Below are 19120 nucleotides of genomic sequence, written 5' to 3'. Positions count from 1 at the left end.
GTGCTTATTATGTTGGCGTAAAGATGAAAGCAGAACCCTGGATATCACACATTGCCTTTATACGACATTCTAACAAATACATGAATTGCATTTCTCTGTTGCAGGTAAATTGTCAGACATCAAGTCAACATGGTCTTCTGGCCCAATTTCTCACACACAAGCCTCTTTGTCCCATGAACTGTGGAAGGTACCCAGAAACACTACTGCTCCTACAAGACCACCTCCAGGCTTAACAAACACCAAGCCATCGTCTACCTGGGGTGCCAGCCCACTGGGTTGGACCAGCTCTTACTCCTCTGGTACTCCTGACTCTCATGTTTTTTTTGTTTGTGTATTTATTTGTTTTGCAGTGCCACACTTTGCTGTTCGTATCTCTTCTTTTTGTGTTCAACCCTTTTTATATAGAAAATGTTCAGGGCTCAGAGGTTCAGCAGAATGCATCAATTTGCAGGATTACTCCTATGCTGGAGAATTCATTCAATCAGTCAGTCATGACAATTCACTTCAAAAAATAATTCCTTTTCTGAGTAAATTACTGTGTAGCAGGCGCATTTCTGTGTGCTATTTGGGGTTCTGTATTAGCTACTTCGCTGGGAAAGATTGAAGGCAAAAGGAGAAGGGGACGGCAGAGGATGAGATGGCTAGATAGCATCACCGATGCAATGAATATGAACTTGAACACACTCCGGGAGAGAGCGGAAGACAGGAAGGCCTGGCGTGCTATGGTCCATGGGTTCACGAAGAGTCGGACTCGACTTAACGACTGAACAACAACAAATTAGCTACTTCAGGCTGCAATCCTATAGAGCACATGTGGGCAGCCCGCCCCCCCCCCCCCCGCACCGTTGTCTCTGTACTTCTGGAGCCTAAAACCAGAGCCTTTGACCACTCTAGCCCATTTTACTGTTGAGGTTTCTCTCTCAAAAATAACATTGCAATACTTTACTGTTCATAACATTCTTAAGAGGAAAGCCACTGAGTATGGAGGGCTACAGCACCTGCTGCTGCTTTAGCCCGCTGTACTCCATGATTTTGCTCTCAGTAATGTTATTGTTGAGAGAGAAACCACAGAATAGTTCTTGAGAGAGAAACCATGGAATATAGCAAGCTAGAGTGGCAAAAGATGCTCTATCTCTCTCTGGTTTCTCCCTCAGGGATCTTATTCTTGAGAGAGAAACCATGGAGTACGTTGGGCTAGAGCAGCCACCTGTTTTCTCTGAGTTGGGAGGGGAAAACCAGGGAAGGGAAGTCCCAGGAGGACGTGAGGCTAGGTTTAATCCTCAGCTCTCCCAAGATCCTGATGAAGATCCCCCTGTGGGGAGAGGTAAGGGGGAAGTCTGTGTGTGTGAAAGGGAGACCGACAGACACAGTCAGGGAGGGGTGGAGTGTGTGTCTGTGTGAGGCTTTGAGTGCGGGAAGCTATGTGTGTGTTTGTGTGTAGGAGCGGCGGAACCCAGGCCCTACCCACAGCTGCCTTTATCCATGTCCGCTGCTGGTATGTGGCCCCGGACCCACTATCTACCACCACATGCAGCTCTCAGGGGCAAAAAGGTAGCCCACCCCTGCTATAGAGACTTACATGGGAGTAAGTCTCACTGAACTTAGTGGGACTTCCTTCTAAGTAGATATGCCTAGGAGTACAGTGTCAGAAAAGAAAACAAGTGGGATCTTAACAACAACAAAGAAAGCTCTGTGGAGTACTCCTGTTTGGAGTTCCTGCCAATCAGCCATGTTGCCTTCCTTTATACTCCATTCCACTCTGCCACCTGATTTTCCTTTTTTCCCCCTTCCTGTCAACAGTCAGTCAGTATTCCATAGCCACTGACAGTGCTTAGTCCTCATTGGACTGTTGGGGTGGGGTTCCTCTGCTTTATTTTTCCTAACTTGTTTTGTACTTCTGCAAACCTTGGGGTTCCCTCAAGCCTGCTGATAACTCCCTCTTGTGCATGGATGGTGCCATTTTGGCTACGTAAAGACCAGCTTTCAGAGAATTGAATTCACTAGTAGTATATATGAAGATAGCCATTTGCCAGGTCACTACAAGTAGCTGAAAGGGGTAATTGGTCCAACAAAATACTGGCCTTTCCCTCAGGTTTCTAGCCCTTTTCTTTGTAGAGAAAATCCTGTATATTCTAAGCAAAATTTTCCAAATACAGTTACCCCTTAAAGTATAAGCAGCTACAAGGGGGTCCTCTTCAAATCTTAAGGTATACTGTCAGGAAGGGGTGTGCAATTAAAGACAGAGTATAGAGTTGTTTGTGCTGCAGGTGGGAATTAACTACCCTGAGCTTCTGGAATTCATGAAAAAATAGAAACAGAAGGATTTCGGATCATCATTTTTGTGTGAATGATCAGCACCTATTTGGCTGCTGTTTTGCTACTAATTATTCTGCGCAATCCTAATGGGAACTGTATTGATCCCAGTGCCTATTACTTCAAGTACAGAATGGATTGGAATGATCAGTCAGCTTACTGTAGAGCAGCATATTATTATTATGATTATTATACCATCAGTGTGCATGGTGCTTTACAGAAGACAAGAAGATTAGTCCTTGCCCTGAATTACAATCCTAAGATTTGAATCAATAGTGGAAGGAAGTGGAGGCAGGGATAACGCATCATATAGATGAAACCGATGGACTAGTCAGTGCCTCCTTTTCCTCTTAAGTACTACTATCACAATGGAAGTGGCTATCAGGACACAGCCTAAAGGTGTGCATTGAATCCCCAGAAGCTACACATCTTGAGTGCTGATCCCACTTCCCATGTCTCTGTCTATAGGCTGACAAGGATAAAAATGGAGGGAGCATACACTGTCTTATCTGTACAAGCCAAGTTATATTTCTCATCACATCACCTCTTTGGGGAATTAATTTTTCATATACTTCCAGTTTGGTGCTAAACACCAAATTGGGAGCAAGAGAAGTTCCCAGGTAAAATGCACCTAAAGGAGCAGTTGCAGGATATGTGCGAAGATCAGAAAGAAGTGAGCTCAGTGAGGAGTTAGGCTTAAAGACTGGAGAGGAGGAATAAAAATTGCACTGGAAGATTTTGGAGATTCGAGCAGGCTGTGATTGAGATGAGCAGCCAGCCAGGAAACTGAGGGGAAGGGAGTGGTGGTGCTGAGTACATCTTGGAGCATAGCTTTAGCAGAGCAGGACTGGTAAATGTGGTTTTTTGTTGCTGTTTTACACTGTGCTAATAAAAATTATTCCACTGATCCCATACACTCCCAAAGATTTCTAAATAAGTTATGTAAATTAGTACTTAATGTCCCATCATGCAGGGAGAATGTATATCTGGGGAATGCTTTTGTCCTAACAGCTGTAAAAGCTAAAAGACCAGTTTTTCCCTGTCCTTAACTTTATTCCCAAGTACATGTAACATCCAGGCTTTATTATCTATTTTTTTGGCTGCTGTCATTTTGCATATGATAGACTATTCCGGATGGGCTTCTTCATTTAAATTCAGTGTCTCCTTGAAAAAATGAATGTCACAATATTTATTGTTTTACCAATATGTGTGGAGCTGAAGTGCTCTGATCACCCATTTTTAAAATATACAGTTATCTTTCGTTTTTTATGAGCTCCACCTGGTGGACAAGTAACAAGGATTCCAACTGCAGCTTGAGTATAGTAACCCACTTTACTTCAGAAATCATGTGACTTTTTGTAAATGCTGCCATGTAAATGTCAAAGCAGTGCAGTTCATCCTTATAGAATCAAGCAAATGCTGAAAATGGAATTGTTCATTCGGCCTTCTAGTAAGACTTTTAATTTGTGGAACAGTATAACACAAAAAGTGAGAGTATAATGCTGCCCGTGGGGTGGGATAAAGAGCTGGAAATCCACACTTGATTTGCCTACTCTAGACGATACCACCCTAATGGCAGAAAGCGAAGAGGATCTAAAGAGCCTCTTGTTGAGGGTGAAAGAGGAGAGTGCAAAAGCTGGTTTGAAACTCGACATTAAAAAAATGAAGATCATGGCATCTGGCCCCATCACTTCCTGGCATATAGAAGGGGAAGAAATGGAAGTCGTGACAGATTTTACTTTCTTGGGCTCCAAGATCACCGCAGACGGTGACTGTAGCCATGAAATTAAAAGACGCTTGCTCCTTGGGAGGAAAGCTATGGCAAACCTAGACAGCATAGTAAGAAGCAGAGACATCACCTTGCCAACAAAGGTCCGTCTAATCAAAGCTATGGTTTTCCCAGTAGTAATGTATGGCTGTGAGAGCTGGACTATAAGGAAGGCTGAGCGCCGAAGAATTGATGCTTTTGAACTGTGGTGCTGGAGAAGACTCTTACGAGTCCCCTGGACTGCAAGGAGGTCAAATCAGTCAATCCTAAAGGAAATCAACCCTGAGTGCTCATTGGAAGGACAGATACTGAAGCTCAAATATTTTGGCCACCTAATGCGAAGAGAAAACTCTCTGGAAAAGACCCTGATGCTGGGAAAGACTGAGGGCAAAAGGAGAAGAGGACGGCAGAGGATGAGATGGCTAGATAGCATTACCGATGCAATGAATATGAACCTGAGCACACTCCGGGAGAGTGCGCAGGACAGGAAAGCCTGGCGTGCTATGGTCCATGGGGTCATGAAGAGTCGGACACGACTGAACAACAACAATAGCATAAAAGCCACATGTGTGGCATCTCTGGATCACAGCTGAGAGACATGTATTTGATCCATTTGATTCACTCTGTGCCTTACATGGCATTCTGCTCTCTGAAACACATCCCCAGCAATTTACTTAAAGAGACTATTCCGCTAGGATAAGCAAGACTCCTCATGGCCTTAATTCAGCCTATCTCAAAATTATGTGTTCTGGAAACAGCAAATGAGCAGTCCTTTTGGATTTTCCTTATGAGTGTTCCAACTTTGAACTTAGTCTTCAAAACCATGATCTGGTCATTTTGTAAAACAAATTTGGGAGTGAGGGGTGGGGGAACCCATAGAATCATAGAAAAGTAGGGTTGGAAGGGGCCCACAAGGCAATCAAGTCCAACCCCCTGCTCAACGCAGGAATCCAAGTCAGAGCATCCCTGACAGATGGCTGTCCAGCCTCGTCTTGAATGCCTCCAGTGTGGGAGAGCCCACCACCTCCCTAGGGAATTGGTTCCATTGTCATATTGCTCTGACAGTCAGGAAGTTTGTCCTGATGTTCAGCCGGAATCTGGCTTCCTGTAACTTGAACCCATTATTCCGTGTCCTGCATTCTGGGATGATGGAGAAGAGATCCTGGCCTTCCTCTCTGTGACAACCTTTCAAGTACTTGAAGAGCGCTATCATATCTCCCCTCAGTCTTCTCTTCTCAAGGCTATACATGCCCAATTCTTTCAGTCTCTCTTCATAGGGCTTTGTTTCCAGTCCTCTGATCATCTTTGTTGACCTCCTCTGAACCCTCTCCAACTTGTCTGCATCCTTCTTAAAGTGTGGTGCCCAGAACTGGACACAGTACTCCAGATGAGGCCTAACCAGTGCTGAGTAGAGGGGAACTAGTACTTCCTGGGATTTGGAAGCTATGCTTCTATTAATGCAGCCCAAAATAGCATTTGCCTTTTTTGCAGCCACATCACATTGTTGGCTCATATTCAGCTTGTGATCGACAACAATTCCAAGATCTTTCTCGCTTGTAGTGTTGTTGAGCCACGTATCCCCCATCTTGTAACTGTGCATTTGATTTCTTTTTCCTAGGTGCAGAACTTGGCATTTATCCCTATTAAATGTCATTCTGTTGTTTTCTGCCCAGCGCTCCAGTCTATCCAGATCACTTTGAATTTTGTTTCTGTCTTCCAAAGTATTAGCTATCCCGCCCAATTTTGTGTCATCTGCAAATCTGATCAGCATTCCCTGCACCTCCTCCTCCAAGTTATTCATAAAAATGTTGAAGAGCACTGGGCCCAGGACTGAGCCCTGCGGTACCCCACTCGTTACCTCTCCCCAGTTTGAGAAGGTCCCATTGATAAGCACTCTTTGAGTCCGATTCTGTAGCCAACTGTGGATCCACCAGATCGTTGTTTCATCTAACCCACTTTGAGCTAGTTTGCTTATCAGGATATCATGGGGCACTTTGTCAAAAGCTTTGCTGAAGTCGAGGTATATGATGTCTACAGCTTTCCCACAGTCCACAAGGGAGGTTACTCGATCAAAAAATGAGATCAGATCTGTCTGGCAGGACTTGTTTTTGACAAATCCATGTTGGCTTCAAGTAATCATGGCATTGTTTTCAAGGTGCTTCCAGATGGATTGCTTTCTAATCTGCTCCAGAATTTTCCCAGGGATTGATGTCAGACTGACTGGTCTGTAGTTCCCAGGTTCCTCCTTTTTACCCTTTTTGAAGATAGGGACAACATTAGCCCTCCTCCAGTCATCTGGCACTTCCCCCGTCCTCCATGATTTCTCCAAGAGAATAGACAGTGGTTCTGAGAGTTCTTCTGCCAGTTCCTTTATTACTCTAGGATGCAGTTCATCTGGCCCTGGAGATCTGAACTCATTCAAAGTAATTAGGTGTTCCTTGACCATATGCCTATCGATCTCAAGCTGCAATCCTGCCCCTTCAGCCTTCATAGACCCTCTTTTGGGAGAAGACTGAGCCAAAGTAGGAATTGAGCACCTCTGCCTTTTCTTTGTTATCTCTTATTATTTTGCCATCCTCATGTAATAGCTGAACCACCATTTCTTTCCTCTGCCTTTTACTATGCACGTAGCTGAAGAAAGCCTTTTTGTTGTTTTTAGCATCCCTCGCTAACCTCACCTCGTTCTCAGCTTTAGCCTTCCTGACGCCATCCCTGCAATTCTGTGCTACCCGCTTGTACTCTTCCTTTGTTACTTGGCCTTCCTTCCACTTCCTATATGTGTCCTTTTTTGTTTTCAGGTCATCCCTAAGCTTTTTGTGAAGCCACACTGGCTTCTTCTGTTGTCTTCCACCTTTTCTTCTTGTTGGAATCGTTTGTGATTGTGCCTTGAGAATTTCCTTTTTTAAAAGCTCCCACCCATCTTGGACTCCTTTTCTCGTTAGCGTCGCTTGCCATGGGACCTTACTGATCATTGTTCTGAGTTTATTAAAATCAGCTTTCCTAAAATCCAGGGTACACGTTTGACTACACTCGGCTTTTGCTTCCCTTAGAACCAAGAACTCAAGTGCAACATGGTCGCTTTCCCCCAGAGTTCCTGTAACTGCTACTTTATCCACTAAGTCATCTCTGTTGGTTAGGATCAAGTCAAAGATAGCCAATCCTCTAGTTCCTTCCTCTACTTTCTGTAGGAGGAAGTTATCCGCCACACAAGTCAGGAATTTCCTGGAGGTGCCATGTTTTGCAGAATTTGTCTCCCAACAAATATCGGGGAAATTGAAGTCCCCCATTACTACGACATCATGCTTCCTTAAAACATTGGCTATTTGCTTTTCAAAAGTTTCATCCTCATCTTCTCCTTGGTTGGGTGGCCGGTAGTAGACTCCGACCACCAGGTTCCTTTTATTCTTTGCTCCATTTATTTTGATCCAGATGCTCTCGATGGGGCTACCAAGCTCATCCTCCTGTATTTCTGTGCAGAGATATGTATTTTTTCACATACAGTGCAACCCCACCTCCCTTTCTGTTCCTCCTGTTCTTTTTGAACAAGTTATATCCTTCAATTGCTGTATTCCAGTCATGAAAGTCATCCCACCAAGTCTCAGTTATACCTATCAAGTCATTTCCCTCCTGTATTAAGAGTTCAAGTTCATTCTGTTTGTTTCCCATACTCTGGGCATTAGTATATAGACATCGAAGACCATGTGCTTCATAGTCTGGCTTTCTTCCTACATATGTCTATAGACTATTATTGGGCGCTATCAGAGGTGTTCTCTCCATTGCAGTGCATGCGCCTAGGTCCATTGTTACCCCAAACATTACATCTCCCTTCCCCGTAGGATTCAGTTTAAAGCCCTCCTGATGAAGTTCTTCATGCTGTGGCCAAACACATTCTTCCCATCCTTTGTGAGGCACAACCCGTCCCTTGCCAACAGCCCATCTTCCAGGAAGTATAGCCCATGGTCCCAGAATCCAAATCTCTCTCGTCGGCACCACCTTTGTAGCCAGTCATTCACCCGGAGTATTTTTCGTTCCCTTTCTATCCCTCTTCTAACTACTGGAAGGATGGATGAGAAAACTATCTGGGCCCCAAAGTTCTTGAGTTTCCTTCCCAAAACTTCAAAGTCTGATGTGATTTCTTCGTAGCTCTGCTTGGCGGTATCATTTGCTCCCACATGGATGAGAAGAAAGGGATACCTGTCAGTGGGCTTTATGAGTGCAGGCAACCTTTCAGTCACGTCTCTAATCCGTCCTCCCGGGAGACAACATACCTGGCGAGTCCACGGGTCTTTGCGACATACTTGGGTCTCGATCCCACGCAGCAAGGAGTCTCCCACTACTACCACTCTTCTCTTCTTGTTGTTGTAGGCCTGGGTTTCATCGCCTCTGTTTGACTGACCTTCAGCCTCTTGCTCACTCTCATGTAGGTTCCCCTGTGATTCTTCCTCTGCAGGCTGTCCTCCAGTCTCATCCGCAAGTACCTGGAATTGGTTCCACAGCTCCACTGCTTCCACTGGTGCAGAGTGGCGTCTAGTTCTTCTTCTCCTAACTGTCACCCTTTTCCAAGGAGTATCCTCTACTCCATTTTTCTTCACCTCAGCATTTCCCACTGCCTCATCTTGCTGTTGCTCTTCAAGCTTCTGGTCTTCCCTTTGCTGCTGTAGTTCCCCCGTTCTGTCCAAGAACTCTTCGTGTTCTCTTATTCCCCGGAGCGTCGACAGTCGCCGCTCCAGTCCACTTACTTTTTCCTCCAGCAGCACGATCAACTTGCACTTGTTGCAGGTGTAGGCCATGTTGTTCTCAGGCAAGAAAACAAACATTGCACACACCTTGCAGGTCACCACCACTGGAGAGTCTTGTCCTTCCATAGCCTCTTTTCCCTTTTTGTGTCTAGCTTTGTGATTGTTCTAGACTAGCCTGTGCCTGCTCCTCTCCTCAGTAGAGGTTAAAAGCAGAGTCCCACTTGTGTGGAAGTGTGTGTTACAAGACAAATAAATGGAAAAAGAGTTAGTTAAAAAATAAAATGAAAAAAATGAAAAAAAATGTTATGGGCCTCCCCCTTGACCTCCCCTGCTGAACTCCCCTGGCCAACTCCTGTTTGCGCCCCCTGTCCGCTCACTCTGGTCGCTCGCTCTCGGGGAGCTTGCTTGGTTCTGTAGTCCCTGGACCAGCTGGAGCAGCTTGCTCTGCTCTGCTCTGCTCTGCTCAGCTGGGAGGTGAGAAACAGACTGATTGTGAACAGTTTCAAAAATAGTAATAGAAAAGGCCACTGGTTGACTACCATTTCTGTCTACCGTGGACTAGAGTCCACTTCATCAGATCCATGAGAGTGTTTTTGGTATCTGTTTTCCAGTACACTTTCAGAGCAGCTACCAAGGAAGAAAGACTAGCACGAGTTTGTTAGATCAATTGATTGAGAAACAATTTCGACAAACATTCTTCTTAGAAATCCCTGTAACAGCTGTATTACTTATGTTTGTGTCTTGCTTGTTATACAGTCTTTGTTCAGTCGGTTGGGGTGAGCTCTCCCTAATCTTTCCCTTCTTTGTGGTATAGGCTCAGCCTGGAGTACTGACAGCTCAGGAAGAACAAGTAGCTGGCTGGTCCTCCGTAACCTCACACCCCAGGTAAGCAAAGGGTATTGTTCAAATCGCGCAAAGAGCTGTGGTCCGCCTGGGTTATCAGGGAGAGAACACCTGGCTCCCTGCTTCTAGGACCATCTGGTGTGTGTCTGCCTGCAGCTCTCAACACGTTTTATGACACTACACTAGCACAGCCATTGGAGCATCCCATTGTAAGCACTTACTTGCTGGTGCAGCAAGCAGTCTAGCATCTAGAATTAGATTCAAGCCCTCATTCTTGGAGATGCTATATTCTTATGCAGTCCTGATGTAATAGGAAATATCTCCTAATCTGTTTACTTTTTGGTTGAATCCTTTTAGCATAAATCACATGGCATAGGCAGCAATGAACACAAACTGTCTTGAACAATGACCTTTTTTATCTCAAAAGGGGTGAAGCCATCAGCCAACTAGTGTGTAAGAGAGTTCAAGGCTGGATACACATGCTCAGACACAGTGTCCAAACCACAAGACTGCCTTTTAGCGGTATGCATGTTACAGAAAGCCCCCGCCCCATGGCTTTGGGTAGTATACGGAAGCAGCAAGAGCAGGTGCACGACACACTCACACATTCACTTTTCAGTATTATGACATCTGAGGAGGAAAGTCACAGTTCTCTCTTGTAATGAAATGCCTGGCCTCCAAAAGTGGGCACACTTCACTCACCTGCCCATAGGGGAGATGCGTGAGTTTCCTCTTCAGGTGTTACACCTTGTATGATTGGTGGGGGCTGCCAGGAGAAACTGCAGACAAGTGTGGCGAGATGAACATGTGAATCTACCCTAACTAATGAAAGGTTAGCTGCTTGAATATTACAGTATTACAATATGATGAGTGTTTAGTGGAGATATGTCTAGCAAAGCCATGTAACAAACAGAGATATAATTCACTCCAGAAAATCACCTAAAACAAATGACCTAACTCCAGAGATACGTAGTGTTTGCAACCAGGTCAAATACTTTACCTTAAGACAAGTCTGGTTTATTTAGAGAAGTCTTTAGTTATTTCTCTTCAGTTTAATGAGGTAATTAAATAATCCTACCTGTTCAAACTTTCAGACTTAATAAAATGCCCTCAAAATCCTTGGTATAGAGGCTTACAAAAACAACTTGATTGTAGCTGTCCATGGGAGCAAGCAGAGGGTTGTATCCAATGTTAGTCTAATTTAAGTCTCATTAATTTCAGTGGGTCTGCTGTAAGTAGGACTAATATTGGATACAACCTGGAGAGAGGAAGAAACAGGTGTGGGATTCCCCAGTACATGAAATCTCCAGAGAGAATGTGCGTGAGTCCAGTAGACTTTTGGTACAGTGTGGACACCACAACTATGCACTACAACATGATGTTCCTCATCATGCCTATAACATATGTCTGCTGACATCAAACGTAATACACTCCCTCCATTCTGCTGGCCATACCAGCCATGACAGAGCATGCTGTTCCTGCATGAAGGTAAATCAAAATCCAATGAGCCTTTAAAGTATTTTCTGAGAATACTGTTTTGACTTCCTTGTTAAAAGGTTGCCACCATTAATGAAGACAATAATGACAGGCACCAGGAAAAAAAGAATAAATCATGTTTTTTTCTCCTCTTCCAACTAGATTGATGGCTCCACACTGCGTACTCTATGCTTGCAGCATGGTCCTCTTATTACATTCCATCTGAACCTGACTCAAGGGAATGCTGTGGTCCGATACAGTTCTAAGGAAGAAGCCGCAAAGGCCCAGAAGTCTCTGCATATGTATGCCATCTATTCAGTATTTGCTGTGGTTCAGCTATGGGCTATCTCCTCAGTTTGCTGGATCTATAATGATTGCCTAAGAGCAGAAATAGGAGAACTGAATAATGAAAAATTAGCTATGAAATGCAGAGAAGCAGGGCATTAAGGGAAAAATCACCTTTATAATATAGGGTGTGTCTATAATGACATAGAGTATGTCTGGCAGATCCATAAAGAGGTAGATTCGTTTTTGCTTAGGATTTAGATATCCTTTCCATCTCATTCACCAGACCAGAAAACTCGGCAACTTTTATTCAAAGCCAGTAAAATTAAGTTTGGCTTTTTAATGTTTGCACTCATTCATGCTGCATTCCTAAAAGTATGTTGGCTCGGGGGGGGGGGAGCGCAGAGAGGTGGTGGAAGATCATCCCCCACCTTTTGGACATTTCTGTGTTGTTTCATTATGCAAAGCCAGAAGTAGTAATTAAGAGTTAATAAACAATTAATTGAGATCTCTGTTGACTGTTATTATGACTAGCAAGATGCTGACTAGATTGCAGTTATATAGAGAGAGATGGGACCATCTCTAAATGGGTGCATAAATTAGGGATGTACGAAAGTCACTTACCTTTTCGCAGCTTGGCTTCGCGGTGGGGGGGAGGCGCTTCGCTTTTCCCCCCGAAGTTCAGGCAAGGGGGGGGAGGCGCCCCGCCTCGCCCGGCCGAAATTCAGGCTGAGGAGAAGCGCCCCGTCTCCCCGGCCACAAAACAAAAAGTAAAAAAAAAAAAAGACCCCGTGATAGGCTACGTGACGATTTACGTAGCCTATCACGGCTAGATTTCCAAAGTCAGCCGTGATAGGCTACGTAAATCGTCACGTAGCCTATCACGGGTGACTTTGGGGGGGGGAAAAAGCGCGTATGCAAATGGCGGCGCCCATGGGGCGCTGCCATTTGCGTTCCTTATTTTGGCACGTCTAGTCTACGTAAAGATTTACGTAGACTATGGCGAAAATAAGGGCAACGCAAATAGCATGGGCGCCTCCATTTGCATACGCGCTTTTTTTTTTCTTTCCCAAAGTCACCCGTGATAGGCTACGTGACGATTTACATAGCCTATCACGGCTGACTTTGGAAATCTAGCCGTGATAGGCTACGTAAATCGTCACGTAGCCTATCATGGGTGTTGTTGTTTTTTTTTACTTTAGTTTTTTTTTTTTGCAATGGCGGCGGCGGCAGCGACGAACCGCCGCCGAACCGCCGCCGAGATCCGCCACGGAGAGGGACATTCGCCAAAGGTAAGTCCCGTCCCGGGGGGGGGGGGGGCGGGAGGCCGGTGGAGAATTTCCCAACCAACTTCGGGGGGCCGAATGCGTCGGCGCTCGGCCTCCCAAAGATTCGGGGAGAAATTTGCTTCTCCAAGTTTTGCCCTGCCACAAAATTATGTTTTTAGAAGTTGTGTTGGTTATTACTCACCTCTAAAGGCCCATATATTTAAATTTTAACTGTGATAGTCTTGTCCTTTGCTTAGTGTGAGGTGTCTTGGTTGCTAGGCCTGTAAATAGGAATGAATGAGGGTGGGTATTGGCTTAATCTTTGCTGTTATCACAAAGGCACCGATGTCTTCCTAAAGCAGGTGGAAGCAATGCTATTCCCCAATACAGTTCCTTATGGGGAGAGAAATTTGGAGATTCTCTTCCAGATGGAAAGTTGCAGAGTTTCTCAGACACTGCCCAATACCTTTCCCTCCTTCTCAGCTTTCACATGGTATATCTCTCATCCACACTGGCAATGCAGTTTAAGAGGAGAAGGTGGACAAACACATACTTGCAGACATGTGGAATATTATTATACAGGATTTAGGAATGAAAACACTTGCTCAAAGATAAAACAGATTCCTTCTTTTGTAGTATAAGTGCAAGAATGTCTAAATGTATTAGGATTTGAACAAGCAGCCATAAGTATAACAAAAGGCCATGGAATGAAGGTTTATTTATTAGCCAGTTGTGTCTTTGATGTTTGACTAGATAGCCAAAACAGAACTAACTATTCTTTTGAATGTATCCATCACCCTCTCTGCTGTCCAGCATCTCCCCCTGCCCTTTTTTTTGCCCTTGAACGAATCAGCTCTTGGAAAAAAAATCTGAACTTATGGAAGCCTATGTATTGGAGTCAAAATAAATCCTGCAAAATAAATGTATGCCTACTTTATGCTACATGCGTCTGGAGATATTTTTGGTGCAATGAGCTTCATGACCTGATGTCTCATATCTAAATCTAACATTCTGTCCACTGGGTGACAGTTAGTTGGAGAAGTATGTAGGCAATTGAAACAGAAAGAGTAAGTATTAGTTTGTTAGATATTCAAGCATGATATTTAATTACTCCTGAATATGGAAATAGCCTTAGAAAAGCCTTCCTCTCTGACCTGACTGATGAGCGTGCATCGGTGATTTCCATTTAAGCATCCCTGTGTCTTTCCCTCTGTTTTCAGGTGCGTTTTGGGGAACACTACCATCTTGGCCGAGTTTGCTGGAGAAGAGGAAGTGAACCGTTTTTTAGCACAAGGCCAGCCACTGCCCCCCACCTCCAGTTGGCAGTCCAACACTGGAACCACTCAGACACGCTTGGGCTCCACAAGCAGCTCCCATGGAATGGTGCGCAGTGATGCAGGCCACTGGAACACCCCCTGCCTCGGTGGGAAAGGGAGCAGCGATCTGCTCTGGGGCGGGGTACCCCAGTACTCGAGCAGCCTTTGGGGTCCGCCCAGCGCCGATGACGGCAGGGTGATCGGAAGCCCAACGCCTTTGAATACTCTGCTCCCAGGTGACCTTCTCAGTGGGGAGTCCATCTAGGACACCAGAGAAACAAAATGGAAGTAACAATCATCAGCACTAAAGAAAAAATAATGGTAACCCTTTCCAGTCCAGGGCATCACGAAGAATCCAGCTTTAATAGATCAGACTGGCAGCCCTTTTTTAGTACCTCTGTCCAACATCAACTATGAAACTCTGCCGAAGTCCTTGTGAACTGTTAGTGCAACAGTATGGGCTCCCTTTGGTCAGTGTCACGTGCTAATGATAGGTTTTATGTGGGTTTTTTTCCAATGGCTTTTTAATTTTGTTTTTATGTTTGTATGGTGTTTTTAAAGACGTATAAAAGCTGCTTAGACTAGTTCTATCATGAAGGGCACTTTTCAGAATTTGGGCTGGAAAGGGTTATTTTATCAACTTTGGGACTGGGGGAGGGATTGCGGGGGGATGTGAGAAAGCCTATTTAAAATGAGCCTGTGATAATTATGCACATTACCAGAGGCGGATCCAGTAATCAGTAGGGGGTGGCATCCGACCAGCCCATCAGCAGCAATGGGGAACAAATCTTATGCCCCTCAGCTGTACAACTTGGATTGAGAGGTGGGGTGGAATATCCATGTCCACTGCTCCCATGGGTCTTGCCTATGCACATTACACTTGTTTCATTACTTTTTGTGTCATTGTTCTTTTTTTTTTAATTCCCCCCCAAAATAGTAAAAAGTTTTTTTAAAAAAACAAACATATCAAACATGCAACTATACTTGAATCCAGCAGGCCAATAACAAAATGTGAACACTTTCTATTATTACACTTCCAGGTTGGCATCAGAAAACAAATGAACAGGCTCTAGGAATATTTTTTGTTCAGTTCTTTCTTATATGTATGCATTGGGGAAAAGATGGATCGATGTGTGAGCGTATGGACGTGTGCGTGTGCGCCAGTTGTACAACTTAACAAATTGTGTGACTTTTTTTCTTTTTTCCTTCTCAGTATATGCTTTTGATTTGCTCATTGGTCAAACGTTTAATTGTTATTAGCTTCTAACTTTGCACTGAGTGTCCACAGCCCTTCTTGTAGCTAATCCTACTTGTTTTTTAAAACAAAATTGAAAAAAAAACTGATAGGAGGGGCTGGCGACAATTCACGTGTAAATGTTTACTCAAGGACTCTTACCGCATTTTAAAAACTTACAGTGTGTATCTCTGGAGAATAATATGTATATCTACCTTTAGCAGCTTTTTATTGTGGACTAATGCAAGGAAATAATTACCGGAGTATTGCACCATTTTTTCCCCATTCGGAATATAAAGTTTAAAAAAAAGGAAAAAAAAACTCTTGTTGAACTGTGGCCATAAATACTTGTAAAGAGTGGATGGTTCCCTGCAAGCCGGAACGGAAACAAGCACTTGGACATAGGTTTTGACTGCTTTTGGAGGAGCCTACGGTTTCAGCTCCCACCTGTTTACAGACCTTTTTTTTCCTCCTTCAAACTTTAAAATAAAAAAAGGAATTGAAAAAAAGAAAAAAAATAGACTTCCATCATAAAGAAACCTATTTTCAGAATGAAGATATGCTACTTCAGAGCTCTGGGATTGAACAGTGTTTGTTGTTGTTGTCGTTGTTGTTGTTGTTGTTTATCCTTTTCTTTGGCCATTGCTTTGTACTCTTTTTTGTTGTTGTTTTCCTCTTCGTCAAGAGTGGCGAAAAATATTGTGATCACTATCTTGCACATGGTGGAAGATGTCTCAGGAAAGCCGGGTTTCCCGAGGAGCAACTCCACACCATTTCATGTATTTTTTAAACCCAACTCCTAGCACTGAAGATATTATTAAAAAACAAAATGAAAAAAATAAAAATAAAAAAGACAGTAAGAGAAGAAGAAAAATACCTAATCTAATGTGTAGCAGTTACATATTTACCAAATAATGGACTCAAAAGAAATAGATGTTTGAAGAGTGCTTTATATATTAAAAAAAATTGCTTTATGTTTAAAAATGATCAATGTTTTTGATTGTTTTGAAAGGAAGAAAGACAATGGAATAACATACCCTTTGAGTATGTTTTTAAAAATTATATGAACATTGTGCTCCCTGCCTGCTTGGATCAGGAAACTTGTGCATTACATTTTGTTTTGTTTTGTTTTGTTAAAGATTAGCTTTTTAATGGTTTTGTCCAATTAAAAAGGGTCCTGCAAGATTGCAAATCAACAAAAGCTGGTTTTCTAGAGGATCATGAACTATGCACAGATTGGGTTCCAGACTTGTGTTTTCTCAAGTTTTCGTAGTGTATTTAGCTGAATACCCTTTTCTCAGAGTGATTGCATCTCATTCTCATTACACGCACTCTACATATGTATTGTGTATATATATCTCTCTTAACACACACATACACACACAAACATAAACATTATATTTATATATAAAATACATATGTGCCTCTGTGCGGATTGAAATAGTCAATACAATTTTCCATGCTAAAGTTTAGTAATGAGTTGTAGAAAAAGAACTCCCGATCATTTAAAATTGGGGATGGACATTTAAAAAAAAAAACCTGTTGATTTTCTTTTAATTTCTTGCCTTTCATTTTGAATTCAAGATGTCTGTAACTCTGAGATGAAAAGATAAAAAAAGTTTGTGGCTTTTAATGTTATTTCTCCTCATAGAATGTGATTGTTAAAAACATGCACCACAGGTTGCTTTCAAGAGTACGAAGATTCTTTGAAACTTAATAAACTGCAGTTTTTCTTGGCTGTTAAAGAAGGCATGTGTATTTTTCTTGTGTACAGAGATGACTGTTAACAGATAACCTCCGGTTTTGATCACAGTTTTATGGAGGGCATTTTTAAGGCTTACCACATTCATTACATGTTAAATGTGCAACCAGCAAACATCTGAAGCGATTAAAACGTCACCCTCTATGCGTGTATACTTTAACTTATGTTCTATATTCCAGTTATAGATTGTAGAGTTGCTGCTTGCATTTGCCTACTCTTGCTATTTGTGTTTAATAGCTACCCTCTTAATCTTTTGTCATAAATGTTAAGATAGGAATGGATTTTATATGCAAAGCTTACTGTTTTTTGTTAAAAATTCTGTGCTTCTGTTTTTGTTTTGTGTTTTGCCTTTTACAATACTGTGGAAGAATTTTTATCACCATTGAAACTGTGATGGGGTAGAGTCAGACTTTGGTGAATATACCCTGCAAACAAACCCCATTTTGTCATGCTTCCAGCCCACCATTCCTTTTGCTCCAGTATTATTGCACCTCTTGAACACAGATTCCCACATGCAGAATTGAGGAGATCCAAGCAGAAAATGGCCATAAAACAATGTTCATGAGCATTCTTTCAGATAAACTGATACCTCCCTGAATTTTCTTTATTGCAGTTCTTATAAGAGCATTCTTTCCCTAACCCCCATTTTAATCAGAATCACTCACCACTAATGTGTTGGTTTCAAATAGGAACTTCCACAAAGAGGGAAAGGCTTTGATTGTGAAGCACCAACGCTTTTCACTTGGCCGCAATTGCATACAAAAACATAGATCTAGTTGCCTAAAAGTGCTTCCTACTATCTGTGGGGCTCAATAATAGGTAAGAGCTTCTCGTCCTTTGGACAGCAAAGTTCAGTCAGCAAGACTCTGTGGTGCTTTCCCACAACCTCTGCAAATCTGTGAATAAGTACATTTATAGATAGACGTTCCCACTTAAGATCTCATAGAATTGAAAATGTGATGAAAAGAGCACTGGTTGATCAACTGTAGACCTCAAATGTTTCAACTCAAATGTCGGGAGTGCTGGGGGACAGCCTGAAGCCTTTTTTTTTTAAACTTTCAGCTAACTCAGGTTGGCTATACATATTGACTAAGTTTACATATCACAACAACCCAGGTGTTGTGTTAACTCTTGATTATCAGGAGCTAGCGAGCGTGCCCGTGCATGCTGCCTGATCATTCCTATTGCAAACAGAAGTGGCTAAACAACCCAGAGATATTCCGTCCTTGGGTTGTTTAGCATGATGTACAAACCAGGAACTCTCACTTGTTGCAAGAGAGACAAGCCAGAAATGGAACCCAGCCACTCCTGACGTGGACTGTGACATTCACAACCACTCAAGTTTTTTAAAGAATCCCTGGGTTGTCTTGTGTGAACCAGGCAGCATCTTAATTTGGCACTAAAAGGATGGCATGCCTAGTTCTTTTTATTCCATGTTACCAATTGTGCATATAGGATTAGCATTCTTTTTGAGATCTGCTGCATGCCCATAGAATCATAGGGTTGGAAGGGGCCTACAAGACCATCGAGTCCAATCCCCTGCTCAATGCAGGAAGCCTGATTCCCAGGCGGTCTCCCATCCAAGTACTAACCAGGGCTGACCCTGCTTAGCTTCTGCCCTATTCAATCCATTTCACACACTACTTTCCACAACAGTGAGCTTAATATAAATGATGGGAAAGGTAATTTGTGAGATGACAGTTACTTTCCTTTTAGGGCAACAGAATCTGTTTAGAATTAGCTACCTTTAGATTAGAAACTAATACCTACCTTGATAAACAAGAAAGGGGGAATTTTCTCTTAATGCCCAGGTGGGCAATGTGTGGCCCTCCAGATATTTTGGCCTAAAACTCCCATCATCACTCACCACCTGCTCACGGGAGTTGTAGGTCAAAACATCCGGAGGGCCACAAGTTGCCTTAGTGGAAGGAGGAGAACGTGCAAACACCTGGGCACCTGCTGTTTTTATATATGGCATGTTTCATATTTTCGGTTATACTCCATTAGTGTTGCTTTCTACTTTTAGCAAAGGGCATTTACAGCGCATCTAATGTACTGGGATCCTTGACCACATAAAAGTAGCTCACTAACTTACATTGAAACAATTGACTTCTGA

General features: G+C 43.1%; 1 protein-coding gene across 6 annotated transcripts in view; it reads left to right on the top strand.

The window, feature by feature from the left end:
• TNRC6C (trinucleotide repeat containing adaptor 6C) overlaps positions 1-16782 on the top strand; it is a 149049-nt gene extending 132267 nt beyond the window's left edge. For all 6 annotated transcript variants that reach the window (XM_084838237.1, XM_084838235.1, XM_084838236.1 and 3 more), the window contains 4 exons: positions 105-299; positions 9635-9705; positions 11302-11441; positions 13913-16782. In XM_084838237.1, the coding sequence (XP_084694363.1) occupies positions 105-299; positions 9635-9705; positions 11302-11441; positions 13913-14273 (767 nt within the window). In that variant the 3' untranslated portion in view covers positions 14274-16782. The remainder of the gene's footprint in view (positions 1-104; positions 300-9634; positions 9706-11301; positions 11442-13912) is intronic.
• The last annotated feature ends 2338 nt before the right edge of the window (positions 16783-19120 follow it).

This window comes from Heloderma suspectum, chromosome 2, assembly GCF_057233095.1.
Source record: "Heloderma suspectum isolate Gila_16-S chromosome 2, 16-S_ref, whole genome shotgun sequence".
Lineage (NCBI taxonomy): Eukaryota > Metazoa > Chordata > Lepidosauria > Squamata > Helodermatidae > Heloderma > Heloderma suspectum.
Note: the sequence above shows the minus strand (reverse complement) of the source record. Positions and strands in the feature narration are given on the sequence as shown.